Below are 18754 nucleotides of genomic sequence, written 5' to 3'. Positions count from 1 at the left end.
ACAATGCGGAGTATTTCAACTGTTCTCATTCTTGAGTTGTCAGTCATCTCAAATTTAAAGCAAGAAGATACTTGCATACATTTTCTAAAACCTAATATGTGTGGGAATGAAAATAGTGCAATAGGGACAGATTACAGATTACCCCTTCCTTGTGCTCCAATGGGCAGTTTCTTGACTGGATAACAGGTCATGTCACCTTTATATTCCAAATAAAATAACTGGAAGTCCTGCTATACCTGTAATTGTAGCCAAATAGTCAGGTTCCTTCCAACTTCAGAAACAAAGTGGTTCCTGAGAGCATCAAGAATCAAGAGATCAAGAATAGTTGTCTTGTGAATAAAGCCCATTGAATTGATCTTATTCACTGGGAAGCCATTTTTACATGTACCTTGTTCCCTGAATCTATCATATTCAATGTAATCTGTTACATGGGGTGGTGCCAGGCTGTTTGAGGTTCTAAATCTCACTTCCATTTTTAATTGTGACTTGAAACATTTAGATGTAATTTATCATTAGTTTTAAATTATTCCAAACAAAAATTGGCATGATTCTGTTTTGAACTTTTATTTCATCACTGTTATCTTAGCTTTCATGTTCTCAAAGAGAAAAGTTTACCTCACTTTACACCACTACATGTTATAGAGGATACAATTTTACCCAAAATGAGCGAATTCTGGATTTTAAAAAATGTTTCCAAAGCACCACTATATTGAATTCAGCCAGTTTTCCTTTCAAATATAAAAGAGATTTCTGAGCATTTCTTTACAGTATGATATTTGGGGTTTGTTTGAGGGAATCAAATCAGTGATGTAATTCAGTTGATTTGAAATCAAACAACCCTGGTCTGGATATTGTACATGTTCTTTCTACATCACAGAATGATAACTGCAGAGCTTGGACACATTAGTGATTTTTACGCACGGCTGGGTGATGGATCTGTGTACTGGCCAATCCTGACATTGTCATAGAGCTACAGTCCTGGCCAAAATTGCTGGGACACGTGTCATTAGCCATACCCTCCCCAGGTCCACCAACTTCTCGGTCAATGTTGTCATCTGGAGCTGTAGCACAGACTGCGCATTGAGACCCAACATTGAGAGGGGTGGGGGGAACAGTGAGATTGGCCAGGATTGTAGCTTCATGACAATGGGTGTGGTGGCTTTCTCTGCTTATGAATGGGAAAAATAATGATAACTGTAGCGTGTCCCGCTGCACAGGGTTCGACGCTGTGAAGAACGACACTCAGGTGCAACTCACTGTTCTGGTCACAAAAATCTCTGCTTTATTCTGCCGCAATCTGACAGCACCACAATGTGCTCTTCCGACAAGCTCTTCACAACATGGCGCCTGACGGCAGGGGCTGCGCAGGCGCGAGGCGGGAAAACCGCGGGCCGTTCGCAACCAGCGCGGGCAGCCAGCCAACTCCATGCGGGTCCGAGCTGGCGCCCCCACCGGCCAGACTCGCCGGCGCTACATAACCCTTGCTCTACTTTAAGGGTGGGGGTAGTTTGCCCCTTCTCCTCTCAGAAAGCCTTGATGTAGCTGCGGCTTATTAATACAAATGCTCAAACTGGAAATCCGTTTGAAATAAGGAGAACGACTCATCTCCCGGCCTTTTTGAAAATCATTATTACAGAAGAGTGACTTGTCTTTTTCATTCTTGGTTTCTTTTTCCATCTCCTGATGTTGGAAGGGGAACATTTCACTTCTCAGGATTTGCGTCTTCCTTTAAGGGCAAGCGTCTTCTCTGCATTGTGCTGCCACCACTATCTCTCCCATCACTCCTTTCCATTTATTTCTCCCGTAATCTAAATACTGTCCATCTCTTTCATGCCAGCGTGTCCTGCCAAGCCAGGCTGTAACCTCAATCACGATGGTAAGCTGTTGTCCTGAAGGGACTCTGGTCCACAGTGAGCCCAGAGATACTCATTAATCTTCAAACATAATCAGTGATCCGACATCCTTCCCATTTAACTTGGAAATATATTCCTGTTAAGTAAAAGAAAAAAGAAAGACTTACAAAATATAATAAAATTGGGGGCATATATGCCCGGCTCCTTGCTGTTTTTCCCATTCTAGCCATTCACGACTCACTTTGCCTAGCAGTCCAGTTTAATTAGATTGGTCGGGCAGGAATTTGTCATTGTAATGATCAAAGTTTGCTCAGCAGTAGAGCAGAAAATGCCCACAATTTTTTTCTTGTCGCTGATACAATAACCCTACCCAGGTGAATGGACCGGAGCATTCACGATACTCCCCTTTCTCTGTGACTGAAAATAAAAGTGTGATCATGTGGGCTGTTTGTCTTAATATGTGAGTTATATGACCCTATGTTTCAGACAGTAAACTTCTTTGTTTAATTAGCAACCTGTGTAAATGTTACTGTTTTGTGGACTTGGCAGGCTTCAGTTTTCCCTTCCCAAATATTGTGTTTGGTAGCTAATTGCACCGTGGGCACTCCAACGTCCTCGCTGAATTTTCATTTTGTCCAAGGGTCATGATTCCATTTAAAACCGACTTAACAAATTCTTTCAACAAAATGTCATCAATCTTTTTGCAATGTGCAATCTTTTTGCACTGAGTCTCTTAGGTAAGACTAAAGAGAGGTTGGGTCGCCGTTTTTAAATACTCTCTGATATATTGCATTAATCAAAGTACCATTTTGTAAAACTTCCTACACAGTCTTTTCCTCATTTTTTGATGACCAGGGGCAAATTTCATAGAGTTGCTTAAGCACAAAATTTGCTTAAGCACGAGAAAAACCTTGCTTGATAAGTCAGGTAACTAGCCAAAACTCCATGTGATGTACAGTGTATATTGTTTTGGGATCGTATTGGGCCGTCTTTTGGCTAGCACGACAATCAGATGGAGTTTGAACTCGTAAACTTTGTTTTTTAAGCAAGGTTTTTTCACGCTTAAGTAAATTTTGTGCTTAAGCAGCTCTGTGAAATTGGCCCCTGCAGTTCTCTACTTTTTGCTTTTTTTCCATGTTTGATAAGCAGTACTTTTTCTGCTTACCAACTATGCTGAGTGACCACTGACCTACCCAAATGCATTGTGAGTTGCAGAAACATCTTTTGATTAAAAGGCCCTCAATATAATCCTAAAACAACAGAAACCTTAAATAGCCACAGTTTTTCTCTTTTCAATACAATCTAACACCAGATTTCTGCAAAACTCTTCTTAAGATTCAATTTATTGGTCACGATTACCCTTTTGTTCCAACATTAATCAACTTCAATTAATTTAAAGGTGTAACCCTTCATAAACAAATATTTCATAGTAAGTAGATAATACAATTATAGCAAGTCCTCTTCAGTTAATTCTTTGATATCCACTAAATACAGTACTAAATCCAGGGATGTTCAATGGTTACCATAGCAACGGAAATGCAAGCTCAGGGATGTGGATCTGTTTCCCCAACAACAGCCAGCTGCATGAACAGCATCAGCGCTTTGACCAAGCTGGGTGAACCTAGGATCGAAAAAGTGGAAACTAATCAAATGTGAGCCCACCATCAATGTCCTTGGGAATTTTCAAAGCTTGGACTGCATCCAAGTTTTAGAACCGTCTTCTTGCTACAAAAGAGTTCTGTAGTATGACAGAGGGCAGAGTATTGACCACCGTCAAAATAATTTCCCATTCTTTAAATCGAATGTTTTAATTAAATGGTGAAATATTTGAGGTCATTAGCAAGACAATCTTTGAACTTCAAAAGTTAGAAGTAAACAGTCTTGAGATTTTTCTCTTTGCACCATTGCAGAGGCTTTTTTTGCAGAAAATGATTGATGGATGCATTAGTTTTTTGTGGTGCCCCAGTTCTCGTATCTATCAACAAGAAATGAAAAGTCACAGTTTTGGACATTTTTATAGTCGTTATCCAGAACAAGGCCAACTAAACACCTAATCCATATACCTAATACACCTAATCTATGTACGTTGGAGTACTCGCACTTGAGTAAAACTTGAGTACATATGAGTACTCGGCTCATACTCAGCCATCTGTACTCAAAATAACTCGAGTTCATTAATCAGGAGTACACTTTAAGCATTGAAAATTACTTTTTCATCGATTTTGCCCGGGCCAAATCAGGATCTGGAGTGGGGATTTTTGTATCAGTGTCCAAAGAGATGACAACTGGATAATGCTGCCAAGTCATTGATAGTTGGAATTTTGTCACTGAGAGCAACACTGTGCCCTTTGTCTTGAGTTCCTGGAGAACTACTGTTAAACTCTTTCATATTGCAACAAAGTGGAACACCTGCCACCAAATGGTCAGGATGGACCAGGACAGGATGCATACTTGAAGGGTAAAGCCTGCCAGGTATCACAAGGATCATCCTCTTCTGTATAGGGGGAAAGAGCTATTGGATCATCTGCCCTTCTAATCTTTACATAACCAAAACAAAAGAATGAAGATAGCTGTCAAAGAGGAAAAGTAAAGGAAAAATTTCTGACACAAGCATCGTATGTTTTCCACATCAGTTCCTCATTTGATGGTTTCAAAATTTTATAGCATTAATGTTTTATTTGCAAGTGTTGGACAAAAAAATCAACCTTTAACCCTATTCATGCTTTCTGCCCACATAAAAGCTAAAGAGAAATGGCCTTTAAAAATGTTCAAATCAGCATATGTTACAAGAAACATAAGGACAGTGAATATACTATCCGGTCAAAAAACTTCTGGGTCATTCCATGAGGTTGGGGCACGATTTGTGACAGTGTCCTTGTTACATAGGTAACTTTTACCACCTGTCATGACCTGTAGAGTTGGTCATTTACTCTGTAAAAATAACACACACCTCAGTATTCCACCTTGCAAGATGTATAATTTGGAATCCACATGCAGGGAATAGCTGTTCATTTTTACGGAACCCACGTAACAATGGACACCATCACAAATTGTGCCACAACCTCATGGAATGACCCTCCTAGTGATTTCATTGTAGAGAATACACATTAGGTATAATGTCTTGTATGACTAGTCACTGTCAAATTTGTCTCTATCTTCTCAATATCCTTGTATTTTTTATGATATATGGTGGCTTTTAAAATACATGTTTTATATCATTTTTCTACCTAAAAAAATAAATAAAAAATACAGTACCATGGAAACTTTTCACTAAATACATTTGTATATTTTCAAATGTACTTTCCTTGCTCAATTGAACAGTGATAAACCAATGAGAATCATTTGCACTTAATTTTTTGATTGAAAACATGAGTGGAGCAAGATTCATTCTTAACTCTTGAGCTCATAGTGGTCTTGGCGACATAGCATCTACATGTACTAGCCCTTCCTGAAGTTTGTGCTACCAATTTACCCTGTCTGGCCACACCAATATTTGCAGGTTTTAGTGAACAAGAAGCTTTTTCCCTAGGGAAAAACTGCATTCAGTGTCTCTTGAAAGTTGGTAAACAGTCCAACGCTTTCCAAAAATTAAGTCTTTAAACTTCCAAGTGATGAACTTTAAAATCTGTTGATTTGTAACCACATTCTGTGGTCATCTGCTGTCTGCCCATACTTGAAGCTGTTCTTCGCTCTATGCTTGAACTTGAAGCAACCTCTCATCAGTAAATAGAAACATGTGGTAATCATTTTCATCTAGGCAACACGTGTACATGCTGCCCAGACTACACATTCCAAATCAATCGATGGGGGCAGGGTGTACTCACACATATGGTGAGTTGACATAAAAGGCCCATTGATGCAATATAAACGCAAGCCATATTTTATTCCTATACAGAGCAGATACCATACCATAACTCTTGCAATCAGAAAATCACTTAGTGGTACTCGAGGGATTTTACTGGCTTGATTTTCCCCGTGCGAATTGACTGCAGTGGAATGATCCTCTCAAATAAAAATTGGGGGAGGGGTTGCACTGATTCTGACATTCTGTTATTTTACTGAAATGACAAGATGTCATTTTTTGGCAAGGGAGGGGAATTCCCTGTGGTTTTATTAGCTACTGTAATTAAATTCAACCCCAACCACCCAATCATGTATTGGACCTCTTCACTCTTTAATCTGGGAGGAGGCTAACATCTACGTAATGCCATAATTTTTTTCCTGATATTCACTCAAGGTCAAGGCTACAGCAGCAATATTTTGACAAGATAGTAATTTGAAACCACAGCATTTTCCTAAAGTTGTTCAAGGATTTTCTGTATTTTAACCTCCTGACTGTTAGTATGAGCGTGGCTGGGTTCCATTTCTGTGGAAACTCCACCAGTCGTCAGGCTACCTATAGGCCTGGACATGCATGAGGATTAGCTTTGAGGCAGGCAAACTAAGCCCAGCCAGATGCAGAGTCTAAGTTCTCTGCCGTTAAAGGACCCATGCCATGTAATTTTAAAAATGTAATTGTGTAAAATGCACTTTTGTGCTCCAGTTTACTGTGTTTTCAAATTTTTCGTTTTGTCATTGTCAAAGACAGTTTGGTACTCTTTGGGCTAATGAAAATTTCCATATTCATGAGCAAAGTGGTGTCATCTGGACAAAAATATTATGGCTATCTCAGCAAAAAATGTTCTAAAATAATTTTTAAATAATTTTCTGTTGTAAAGTTTCTTTTCTTTTGTGATTCATTGTTTCGTTGGCAAGGTTGACAACCTTATCGCAGTAATGTTTTCAGTGAGCAAAGTCTGGGCTCACCATTTAAAGAGAAAGCCATCCCAGGATGATGTTACAGTAACCAAACACCGTTTTTGTTGGAAAATTTAACATGCTAATACCTTAAACTTTAACCAAAAATGGATGCTACGTAGTTTCCGTACTGTACATTTGAGAGGAGAAAAAAGTAAAATGTGCGTTGAAGAACAATATGTTGCATGGACGTCCAAATGACGTTAAATAAAGTCAAAATGATACAGAATGCCCAACGTCAATCGATTCAGTCTCATTTATACGCACACCACAAGGAACAATTAAATTTCCATAAAGGCTTTTATTTTCTGCAAGTTTCCCTTTTACTTCCTTGTCCTGTAGATGGTTCTCCCGAGAGCCTCACGAACTTTGTCGAGACATTTCAGTGCTGAATGAATCCAAATATTTTGAGACATGTTTCACTGTAAACTGATAACCAACTAGAGTGACATAAAATACTTACAGGTTTTTAACGATCCATCAGCATTTGATCAAGAATTTGGTAGAATCAAACTACACGTATCAAGCTTGCCAGTGTCTTCAGCATTTATATTTAACTTTAGAAAATGCTTCTGATCAAATCAACCTAGCTCTGTTCTCAAATGTTGGTGTAGCATGCGCAAGTTCACTTAAAACACCTTTTTGTCGCTGATGCTGGTTGCATTGGTTTCATCCGGTGTCGTTTAAACTTGACAGGTGACCAAATCTTTTTACAGGATTTGAATTAAATAAAGCCTTGTTCGGCACAATGTTTGGTGTGGATTTCCTGTGGCTTTACATCCTGAAATGTTTGGGCCAGGTAGCAGGAAGTGTACCTTCTTGCCACAAGATCAGGCAATGGTATCTGGGGGGGGGCATTCTCCCCATGGGAAACAGGTGCCTAGAATCAGGTGACACATTCCCGTCCAACACCGTGTTGGATTCCTCGGCCTGGGCAATTTCATAGAAGACCTGACACCTTAGGAAAAGGAAGCATGGTGGCAAGGAGGCAACATAAGGACTGGATCAGCAAGAGCAGGCCAGTTGATGATGATGATGTTGATGATGATGAAATAAGCTGACCCTGGAGCTAGCATCACACCAGTCACCAAGGCAGGGTAAATAGACCGCACTGCTTATCCGCCCTACGAAAGTATCCCTGGATGTCTTTTCTAATTCTGTGGACTTTTTATTTAATATCAGGTATGATGAATACACAAGCGTCCATCTGCTCTCACTTGGAGTTCCTTATATTATTCATCCCACTTCTGACACTGTTTTTTGCAGCAAATGTTTCCATTATGGTCGGCTTGTCATTAAATAAGTTGATGCATTAGGATAGTATGCAATGTTTTTTTCAACTGGGTCTGTCTGCTTACTGTTAAACATCAACAAAACATATGCTATCGCACTCAATCTAACAGAAGATTAAAATGGAACACCAGAAGCGATCCTTCATTCCATGAAATGAAATAGCATCTACCCTTCACCTTCTGTCCCCCCCAAAAAAAAGTGATAAGGTATCTTAAGATTGATGCCACAAACATGTATATCTGCCAACATTGTCCTTAATCTGCCAGTTATATTGTTTAGGTGGCCACTGATGTTTGTTTAAGGAGCTCAAAATAAACAGAGCTGTCCAATTTGTTCATGCCATGAATGCAGACAGGATTGTGAGACTCATAAATTGGCTGGTCTTGTTGCATTAAAAGTACTCTCTGCTGGTGTCCGGTTACCATCGCCAAAACAATTTTTTTCCTCCTCTGCCATGGGATTGTGGTTTCTCCCATCATGCTGCTGAAAGATTCAATCCATTCCTCTACTTGGACGTCATTTTTCTGTGGTCAGATATACATGTACATGTAGGGCTCTCCTTTTGAAGAAAAACAAGTCATCTGCACTGTTTCCATCTTGGCATGGTTGGATATAAAGCAAGATCAGTCGGATAACTTGCAGAAGTCCCACTTAGACAATGTACAATGTGACTTCCTTCCTCTGAATTGGTTTTTTTTTTCCATTCCAAATATTCTCTGCACTGATCTGACACAAATAGGTCACTGAATATTGTTTGGTTATTTCCATTTTGGGGGGGGGGGATTTTTGTTGTTGTTCTTTAGTGCGGCAAAGAGATTTATATTCCTAAAAGCTACTTGTTCTGCGACAAATACCTTTGTTGTGCTTTTTGTTTAGAGTATATCCAGATCCATACCTTCAACCAGTAATTGTCCCTACTGCCTCATGAGTTCTCACATGCCAAATTGTGTATTCTTGTAAATTGAATATTTATGACAAGGATTTGTGTTGCATAATTTGTGGTCCCCCGCTGTCACGCCCATTCCACACTTTTTTCTCAGCTGTAATCTCCCAATAATATTTTGTTCACCTGTCTATGAGCCTTGGTTCTTGTTTGCTCGCTTCTTGATTTCACAGTGTCTGATAGGATTACTTGTTGACCTGTTTGCCAACAAAGTAGGCAAAATCACGATATCTCCAAAGCCTCAGAAAAAAAGCTCCAAACATGCGTAAGCTCCCACCTCTCGTGACAGGCCTACTGTAGCCCAAGTCCTACGAGCTAAATGCCATTGGCACCATGTTATATTGAACCTTTGGGATCAATACCTCTAAAGTGTTTGCAGGCTCACCAGCCCAAGTTTTAAATTCAGGGGGGGATGATTGATTTTTTTGTGCATCTTCCACATTTCCTCTCTTTTTTCTTGCTCTGACAGTCTTCGACCACATCCTTGGAGCACAGACGGTACAGAATTGACCCCTGCATGTGAATCAAGCACTGTCATCTTCATAAACCAGACGCTTTACTCCTGAACAACGAAACACAGGAATGCAATCTTTTGTGTTTAGCTTTTTGGGGAGGGGGAGGGGATGGTTGATAAAGAGCCAATGTCGACAGCTCGCTGTGGATACTAAATACACTTCCTTTATCATGTTTGCAGTCTCCAGATACAAGCTGAGTGTAAAATCAATTTTCTGGGGCGAATGGCATGATTACGGCCTCTAGCGTGAACAGAACACTCTACACTTGGCCCAAGTGGAATTGAGGTTTGGTGTGCTTGGTTACACCATAATTAGAGGTCTGTCATCATCTGTCATCACCTCTTCCAAAACACAATACAAGTGTTGGGGTCTGAATTTTAATCAGGATTCTTAAATGCCCTTGTATTCTTTGTGCCCTTGAACCATTGGATTTTTATTTATAGGTGCAAATATGTAGCTATAAGCATATTACTGAAATTGCTTTGCTCTTATTTTATGTGGTAATAAAGTAATGTTTATTATGAATAGACTTTATCCACAATACTAGCCTATCTGCTCCGAGCGGAACAAAAGAGGGCATGTTTTTTTGGTACTCACCACATAGGTGTGCCAGGAGGCGCTAGTATATGTGCGTTGGACACGGAGCAAGCTGCGTATGTGTGACTAGTATATTCCAGCATTTATGGTCTTTGCAAACACACAGAATATGTGCAAGAACCTGCTTGTAACCACATGTCTTTCTTTCGCCGATTGGGGGTGCACTTCAGCTCGGGGCGGATAGCTTGTGGATAACGGATGTAATTTGGAGCTGAATGTTAGAAAAATCTTGTGACTAGTATATTCCAGCATTTATGGTCTTTGCAAACACGCAGAATATGTGCAAGAACCTGCTTGTAACCACATGTCTTTCTTTCGCCGATTGGGGGTGCACTTCAGCTCAGGGCGGATAGCTTGTGGATAACGGATGTAATTTGGAGCTGAATGTTAGAAAAATCTTGTGACTAGTATATTCCAGCATTTATGGTCTTTGCAAACACGCAGAATATGTGCAAGAACCTGCTTGTAACCACATGTCTTTCTTTCGCCGATTGGGGGTGCACTTCAGCTCGGGGCGGATAGCTTGTGGATAACGGATGTAATTTGGAGCTGAATGTTAGAAAAATCTTATACTTTGTATGTATTTTAGTCATGCAGGTATAGGTGAGTAAAATGCCATGATTAAAAATATGAAGAGGGCTTGTGAAGGGGCTTGCGGTTCTCCTTCCCCAAAATTTACTTCCCAGAAAGTGACTTTAGCTGAGAAGATTTAATTTTCAAGGCAGCAGGAATTCATCAACAGTGCTATCTGGCAGAAATGCTCATGAATGTGAATAATTGAGCAGTAAATGCAGCCAGAGAAGAATCCAACTTGGCATGTTGCCCCTTCAGCCAAACTTCTAGAAGCACCTTCTACAAATAATGGGTAATCATGACAATAACAAGATAATAAGGAAAACATTTCCTGCTCTCTATGGCTACAAGAAATGTGCTGGCTTTGTCTTAATGAGTGCATCTGCAACTCCCCCCAAAAGGGAGGACTGAATGTTTCCAATCAGGTGCGCATCCGCCTTCATTCTGTCAGAAATGTTCAGCCGTCACTTGATGACAGGAATTTGTTGCTCTACATCTGAGACAGAGGCTTGTCAGGATCAGTGTTAGTGGAAAACCAGGTGCATGTGGTGGCTCAGCTAGACCTCCCAACTACCCTCATTCCTCACTGCCAACCATGTCACCTCCCTTTCACACCACACCTTGACAGCTATATGAAGCGTCCTGCTGTGTCAGGTACCTGACATGTTACAGATGTGAAACTTGAAAACAAATCTGTCAGATTAGGATGTGAATCTTGTGGATTACAACATATGTCCCAGTACTTTGTACATGGGTTCATGTCTCCATAGAACAGGAGCCCTTTGTTTTTTTGGAAGGGGGGTGATAATTTTCAATTTTTTTTTGGTGGCATCATTTTGACAAAATTTTTGACAATTAATCCTTGTTTAAAATTAATTTCATTTAATATAAAATTTATCTATTCTTTAAACTGAGTAAACCTCACTTCCGCAATTAAGTTCCATCTTGTGATAACAGACGGAGCATGCTGTCTGAAACGCTGAGCGTTGCAAAAGAGATCTACACGATGCTACTGCAAACCTTTGTCTTTTTGTTCCATCCCCCATGGAAACCTTCAAAACAATATCATTGTTTATGAGCTTATTTTCACACGGCTTGTCTTGCAGGGCAGAGGTTTCAGTGCTCTTTCTCTATGCTTGAGGAATCTGGAATTAGATCCAGGACAGTTGTGGCTAATATCCTCATCCCAGCCAGAGAATCTGTGGCTGAGCTTTTTTGCACACTATTTTAATTTAGAAGTTTTCACCTCCAATTCGGCCATTAATTTTACCTACAGACAGTTGCATAACAAGACATTTATTACGGTGAATGCACATATTCTTATAGTCGTATACATATACATGTGTATATCCAGAAGTGGAGCTTGGGCCTCCAGGTTGCAACTTGCATTTGAAATTTGGAAATGTTTACTGCCAATGTACCAGCCACAGTCATTTTGCTTTCAGTATAGTGCCCCCTTGAAAAGAAAGGTGCGCACCAGAATCCACCCTCCTCCTCTGTGTCCCCTCAGACATTTCGGCTCGGTGCATCAGTGATGAGCATCTTGTCTCTTCAAACTTTGTGCTGATTTGGTGGTTTCTAAACTTCTACTATGAATTTCTTATTTCATGCAGTTAACCTTTTCAGCCTTTACCCTATTTTCTCTCCCCTTTCTGTGGGGGATGGGAAGCATAGAAGAGCGTTTCAGCTTCTCTTCCACCGTCATCAAGCCGTGACCCTGAGACAGTTGAGTTCCCTACCTTTTTGCCCACAAGTCTCCTTTCCTTTGCAGTAATTCCTTTCCACCTGTTATCTTTCCTTCTTCCTTTTTGTAATCCTACCAGTTGGAGCTTTACGATATGATTACAAGACCAACAAAGACTAGAGTACCTCTAGAGACCTGGATCATTATCACAAGCAAATCCACCTTCTGAATCTTAATAGATCCTGTTTGGTACCAAAGTCTAAAGTGGTGTCTGGTGACAAATCTCTGCTCTCCATTCTACTTGTATGTGGTCACAATTTATCAAGTTTTCTATTCATTGTACAGAGGCCTCTGCTGAGGTTCCATCATACCCTAGTGCCAAATGAAAGGGAAATTCAACCCAATTGAATCTCCCAAAGAACTATTGTTGGGGTAAAAGTGCAAGACTTATATATTGGATGTACGTGGCCATTTTTGCTTTTCCAACCTTTTTTTTCTTTTAAAGTGCAAAAGGAGGCTAAAGGATTGTATATGATAGGCCTACCTCTGTGACAAGTCACACATGGTGAAATCCTACCTTGGGGTGTCACCTGCCGATGGTGTCATTGAGTAGCAAACTTTTCCCCCAAGATCCACATCACTTTCCTGAACACATCCCTAATGTAACCCCTACAGTGTATGTCTCTTTTGGCTACTGTATGTCCAAAATCCCATCTAAACATTGAAGCATCAAGTTATTTTGCTGTGTTACAGACGTTTGTGGGAGACATTGGAGATGCTTGGTGGTAGGTTGACAGCAGTAAACATGCTGGTTCCATGTGACTGATGACTGATGTCACCAGGGGCCAATTTCATAGAGCTGCTTAAGCACAAAATTTGCTTAAGCGGGAAAAAACTTTGCTTAATAAACAAAGGTTACCCGCTCAAACTCTATCTGATTGTCATGCTAACCAAAAAACAGCCAAATACAATCCCCAAACAATATACATCACATGGAATTTTAGCTGGTTACCTAATTTATCAAGTAAGGTTTTTTCCCGCTTAAGCAAATTTTATGCTTAAACTGCTCTATGAAATTGGCCCCAGTCCAGAATTGCATCATATTGAGCTACTCTGTTTTGGGGAATTTGTATGACCAAAAAAAAACCCCACTCCTTCAAAGAAAATGTAATGGCATCTTTACCAATATTGGAGTTAAGTGGGGTTTTTGACTGAATGAACTAGATGAATGCAAAATGAATATTGGCAATTAAAGAAATAGAAAATGAACCTTTTGAAAAGAAACAGGGCTAAGTCATTCCACTACAGCATGAGGCTAGCACAGGCCTTCATCTAAAGTGTCCTAGTAAAATGTGCTTTGTTACACTTTTTGTGTATTTTTATACTCTTCATGATTATACTTGTAGAGAAACATTTGACTTTTTGGGTTAAGTGTCTTGAAAAGTACACTTGTTAAAAGTTGAAATCATCAAAGTCTTTTGGAAGGTGCTGTTGTTGTTATGTTCCTGGGGTGACATCACAGTTTTGCTCATAAATACGAAAATTCTCATTAGCATAAACACTAAAATTCTCCCCAAATACCTTTTTAAATAAAAAAAAAGAAAGTGATAAGGCTGTAATAAAAGTGCTGCACTACATGGACCATTTAAGGTGCCATTTCACTTTTGAGATTTTTATTTCAATTTCTCCTTCGGGCGTCTGACTTGAGGCCTCCTTCAGAAACTGAAATGTTGATACTTTGCAATGTGAAGAAAATTCAGCAATCACGTTTTGAGTGTCAGTTGAATCAATTAGTTGCCTGTGATTTCAGATATTCGTGGTGCTATTGTTGACATCAATGTAGACTGCTGTGTTTGCTATCCTGGTCCCAGCACTCCTTGGTATAAACGACACCTTTGGCAGGGGGTACAGATATCTTAATTAAACAGACTTGCCGGCATCCTGAGCGTTCAGAATACTGGCTTGGCCGTGCAGTGGAGCGTGAGCATTATTAAATCTGTGGTGTGGCCGTTGGGGGGGGGACACTAAAGATGAGTTTGTGGTTGCCGCGCCAAGCATTGCTTCGTGGACGAGAGTTGAATTTCTAGGGCAAGGAATGGATGATTATAAAGGAGTGTTTGGGGAATTTAAATTGAGGAATGCCAGTTTCATCGAAGGTTTGTGATCAGTGACGTAGAGAAACTGTCTCAGAAATTTAGTCAGATATAGAGTCATGGACTGGCCAGATATGTGTTGCCCTCATTGCATTCATCTGGGGTCAACTTCATCTGAACAAAACATACACTTACCCACATAAATCCTGTAGACACTACAATGTGTGATGATTGTTGTAAGAGAACATGTGAACTTTACCAATCGTAAACGGCAGTAGTTTTAGAACAGCATACAAGCTGCGAGCAAGCCAGTGTCATCTTTGAGGTTCTCCGGGTGTTGCCTCTCATATGTACAGATCCTATACATGCATGCACATTCATGACAATATGACATATATACATGCATGCCATGAGCTTCCTTGAAACAAGATATTTTCCCCAATGGAATGAATTTTTTGAGCTGTGAGGTATTTGTTGGTGTAAAAACCACTTCATTTGTGCATTATTTAGAAGTGTCATAGCCAATACTGTATGCTCAATATGCATTATCAGGAAATGTGTTACAGCCTTGGACAGCGCCTAAGTGCTTATAAAAACTAGGTGTCACCATCACACGTTAAGCATGCACGATGCATATGTGACCGGATCCCACAAAATGAGTCTTAAGGCCATATTTTCTGTAATTCTGTTTTGCATGGAGTTTCTATGAAGAAAACAGTGAGCTCTTTGTTTTCACCCAGTGCGGCATCAAGATGAAAATGTACAATGCCCAGGTGAAAAATGTTGAGGGTTTCCTTTGATTTACACAGTGCAAGATTCTTTTTTACAGGCCTTTCATTCGAGAGTTTCTCTGATGACTTGCGAGTCATTTTGTTCCATTGGATCAGAGATGCATGCCCTACATACTGATCCGTTTCACTGATTATCCCTTGTACCGCATGTTAGTACATCTTACATCTGGTGTACTTGGTGGAGCAGAATCATTTTATTACAGCCTCATTAGGCATCTGGAAGGAATTGGATTAGTCACAGAAACTTACGTTTTCATTAAGAGTGTGCCGGCGAGTGGTAAAGTTGAAGTGTAGGCTAGTAATCAGGTGACCTTGACTATTTAAAAAATGAATTACATAAATGTCTTCTGCAGGACTTGGATGTATGTCAGGTGTACATTTATTGAATTTGTTCCAATGCACCAGTGGAGATTAGCAAGATGAGTTGATGTAATCCAGTCTGTAGACTCTCCGTGTACTGTATTGTAGGGGTCAAATGGTGTGTCCTTTTTATTACATGACATTTACGTGTACAATGCCATTCTTGCATCTCTTGCCAAACAGCAAGCTGGCCAGCCAACTGACCGACCAACCAGCTGGCCGGTCAGTTGGCCAGCCAGCTGGCCAGCTTGCTGTTTGGCAAGTATGTGTGGTTGCACAGTTTTGGTGAGACCTATAGCTTAAAAAAGTACTTATTTTCACTTTAGCTATTAATTTTAAAGTTTGTTACATCTTTCTGCATTTAAATGGAGTACATATACAGAGGTTCTTTTGGCTGGGAAAGGTATTCCCTGTCACCCCCCCCCCAAAAAAATCATACCCGCTCAAACAGCGTCACTGGATTTACTACTGTTGTCCAATTTCACCAGAAATGTTAGCTGAATCCGAATCGGTTTTTTTTTCTATTCAGGCGATTCACAATAGTGCGCCTCCAAGAGTTTGCAACGTGTTGACCAATCGCAATGATGACACAATCTGTTGACCCTTTCCAAACACTGATTGGTTCGACAGATATTGTGCCTTGTAATTGGTCAACACGTTGCCAACTCTTGGAGATGCACTATTGTGAATCGCCGGTATTGAGAGATTCATGAACTGTCTTATGTTTTTCTGTCGCCGTCAATTGACAAGTACTAAACTAAATTATTCAAGAAGATTTGAACGTCAAAACAGTTCTGTGATCTTGTTTTATGACCCTTCCAAATGCAAATAATCGCCTTGTAGAAACTAGAAAAGAAGCTATGGATGCTGAATGCCGTGAACGGGAAGCCTTTATCGATTAATACAGGATAAATGGCACGGCAAACATCCTCACAGACTCTGCGCAGGCGATGCGTGCCACCCATCTACAAACCGGAAAACCCCTCATTCCCCGGTGGTAGAGGGTGGACGCTAAGAACTTCCCTGATGCTCCAAGCGGCAACTCCCCTTCGTCAACAAATTATATCCCAGTTCATTGATTTCTCTGTTTGGCCTTAAGTGGCTCAGGCAAGGGACCCAGCTAACTCAGGCCACATTGTAACTCGACCCTACTGGTGACGAGGCTGATTTTGATTTTTTATTTTTCAACGAGAAAGATATTGACCCGGTTAAGAAAGAAAGGGCATTGACCACTGATGTCACGTACTCATAGCTGACCGCCCGATGCCATTCACTTTTGGTCAAGATCTGATAACTGCATGCCATGTCAGATTCAAAGTGTCTGAGATTTAGCTGCCCTAGATATTTTAGAGAGAAAAAAAAGCAGGAAAGGGGATTATTTGAAACCGGGAGAAAACTCTGAGGAAATGATGGACAAGGTTTGGAAAATTAAACAGTGCCGTGCTGTCATCACAATCTATAGGTTTTACCTGAGGTATTATTGACTGTCAGCGCATTTGTGTAATCAGTCTTTTTCCCATGATCTGTTTGAAATATGTGTCCCCATAAAAGAGATGGAATGTGTATTTCATTACAGGATTTGCGTGCACGGTGTTTACCAGATGTGATGCTGACAAAAAATGAAGACACCGATAGAAAGAAATTGGTTTAATTATAGTTCCTGTTTGTCTGTCCTTCTCCCTCTGCAGGACAAACTGTATTATGAGCAGCTAAGGAGCTATGTGTTTCAGCATGACTTGCTTGTAGACAGTCTTCTATACAAGGTAAGGAGACGACAGTCAACACCCAATTTTTCTGAGCTGCCAAGTAGAAAATCTGTTATTGCATATGGTAGCAGCAACTTTTCTTTGGTGCGACCTCACCGTATGCTTGCGCAGGTTTATATATTTGGCAAGAGACGCGCTGAGCATGTCCGACCAATTTCTGGTGGAATCTGTGGTCTGAATGTGTGGTCTTTGCTTCGACACTAAATGCGTGCATGTTCCTGGTTGAAAAACTTTCCACCAATCTGTCTCTTCCTGCATTTGCCAGTGCAGGGTACCGGTGGACATTGCCTAACACAGTAACGTAACACAGGTAGATCTACCTGTTAGGGGAAGGGGTAATAAACAGTGGTGTATTCAGGTTTTGAATTGGGGGTGTAACCTTTTTTTCTGTAATGATGGCCCCAAATATTTCATCTGTAGTAAAATCATCCCCCAAAGAAGATGCTGGACTTCCTGTACTGCCTTGAGTGTTCAGCACTTTCAATACCTAAAAAAAAGGTAACATTGGAGGGAGGGGAGTTGTCCCCCCCAAAACTCCTCTGCTGAATACGTGACTGCTGATAAACCCTCTTTATTAAACTGCCAGAAAATAAATAATCATGTCTTCTAACAACTGTTAAACAACGCTCTTGAGTGATACCCTGGATATGACACTGTATAAGATTATTTTTGACCTGAGACTTTGTCGCAAGCAATTAACTGTCTCACCTGAAATTTGACTGGTATTCTGTTTTTCTGTGTTAAAGGGGGAGAGGCTTAGGCTGACCAGTTTGTGGAATGTAAATGCACAAAATGTGTTCTACCCTTGCCAATCAGTTAAGCTACATGTAAGATATATATCCAGAATACTGATTACAACCAATATATATGCTGTGTAAATTGACTGGAAACCAAAATCTTATCCTGATTATAGTAACTTGCATATGCTTCCTTTTCTAGAGACTTGGCTACAGCTCAGCAGTGTTGGAATTGATTTTTTTTTTGAGTCCCCAAATTGGAAAATAACATGAAGCAGTAGAAATTAGACAGCCATGCCAGCAGTTTTGGGATGATAGTTACTTTGATACGATGAAGCACAAGTTTGACTGATTCTCATGGTCAGACATCTGGGAATTCCGTTGAATTTCTGTATAGTATACAACAAGTAACAACATGTTGCAAAGGGGTTTTTGCTCCTTTGCCATATGGCAATGCGTTATGAGCCCCGAGCGTGACCAAGAGAGGGCGCAATTTTCCTAGCACTGGATGCTCCTTTGGTCAGAACTGCACTTTGCTGGTTCAAATGACTATGAAATGTGTACATTGCGGTCGCGTAGCTACTAACAAAAATCAACCTGTGAGGGGGTACTTAGGCGGATACTCAGGCCAATGTGATGTAATGCTGACCTCTAGAATGACATGGGTATGCAAGAAATATTCATGTACCAGTACTTGCAACATGTTTTTTAATACAGTTCTGGCAAAAAGCAGTAGCTTTTTCTTTTTATTC

At 40.3% G+C, this 18754-nt stretch overlaps 1 protein-coding gene and 1 long non-coding RNA gene across 3 annotated transcripts in view; one reads left to right on the top strand and one right to left on the bottom strand.

The window, feature by feature from the left end:
• Positions 1-18754, top strand: part of LOC110973239 (TBC1 domain family member 19-like) — a 164548-nt gene that overhangs the window by 92609 nt on the left and 53185 nt on the right. For both annotated transcript variants that reach the window (XM_022223917.2, XM_087132983.1), the window contains exon 10: positions 17188-17262. In XM_022223917.2, the coding sequence (XP_022079609.1) occupies positions 17188-17262 (75 nt within the window). The remainder of the gene's footprint in view (positions 1-17187; positions 17263-18754) is intronic.
• Positions 568-10111, bottom strand: LOC147799940 (uncharacterized). The gene is made up of 3 exons (XR_015424426.1): positions 9999-10111; positions 3377-3474; positions 568-1989 (listed from the first exon to the last, which is right to left on the bottom strand). It is a non-coding gene; the product is annotated as an uncharacterized LOC147799940 (long non-coding RNA).

This window comes from Acanthaster planci, linkage group LG02, assembly GCF_054643075.1.
Source record: "Acanthaster planci isolate LZ-2023a linkage group LG02, COTS_SCS, whole genome shotgun sequence".
In the NCBI taxonomy this organism is placed as follows: domain Eukaryota; kingdom Metazoa; phylum Echinodermata; class Asteroidea; order Valvatida; family Acanthasteridae; genus Acanthaster; species Acanthaster planci.
This window is presented reverse-complemented; position numbering and strand designations above follow the sequence as displayed.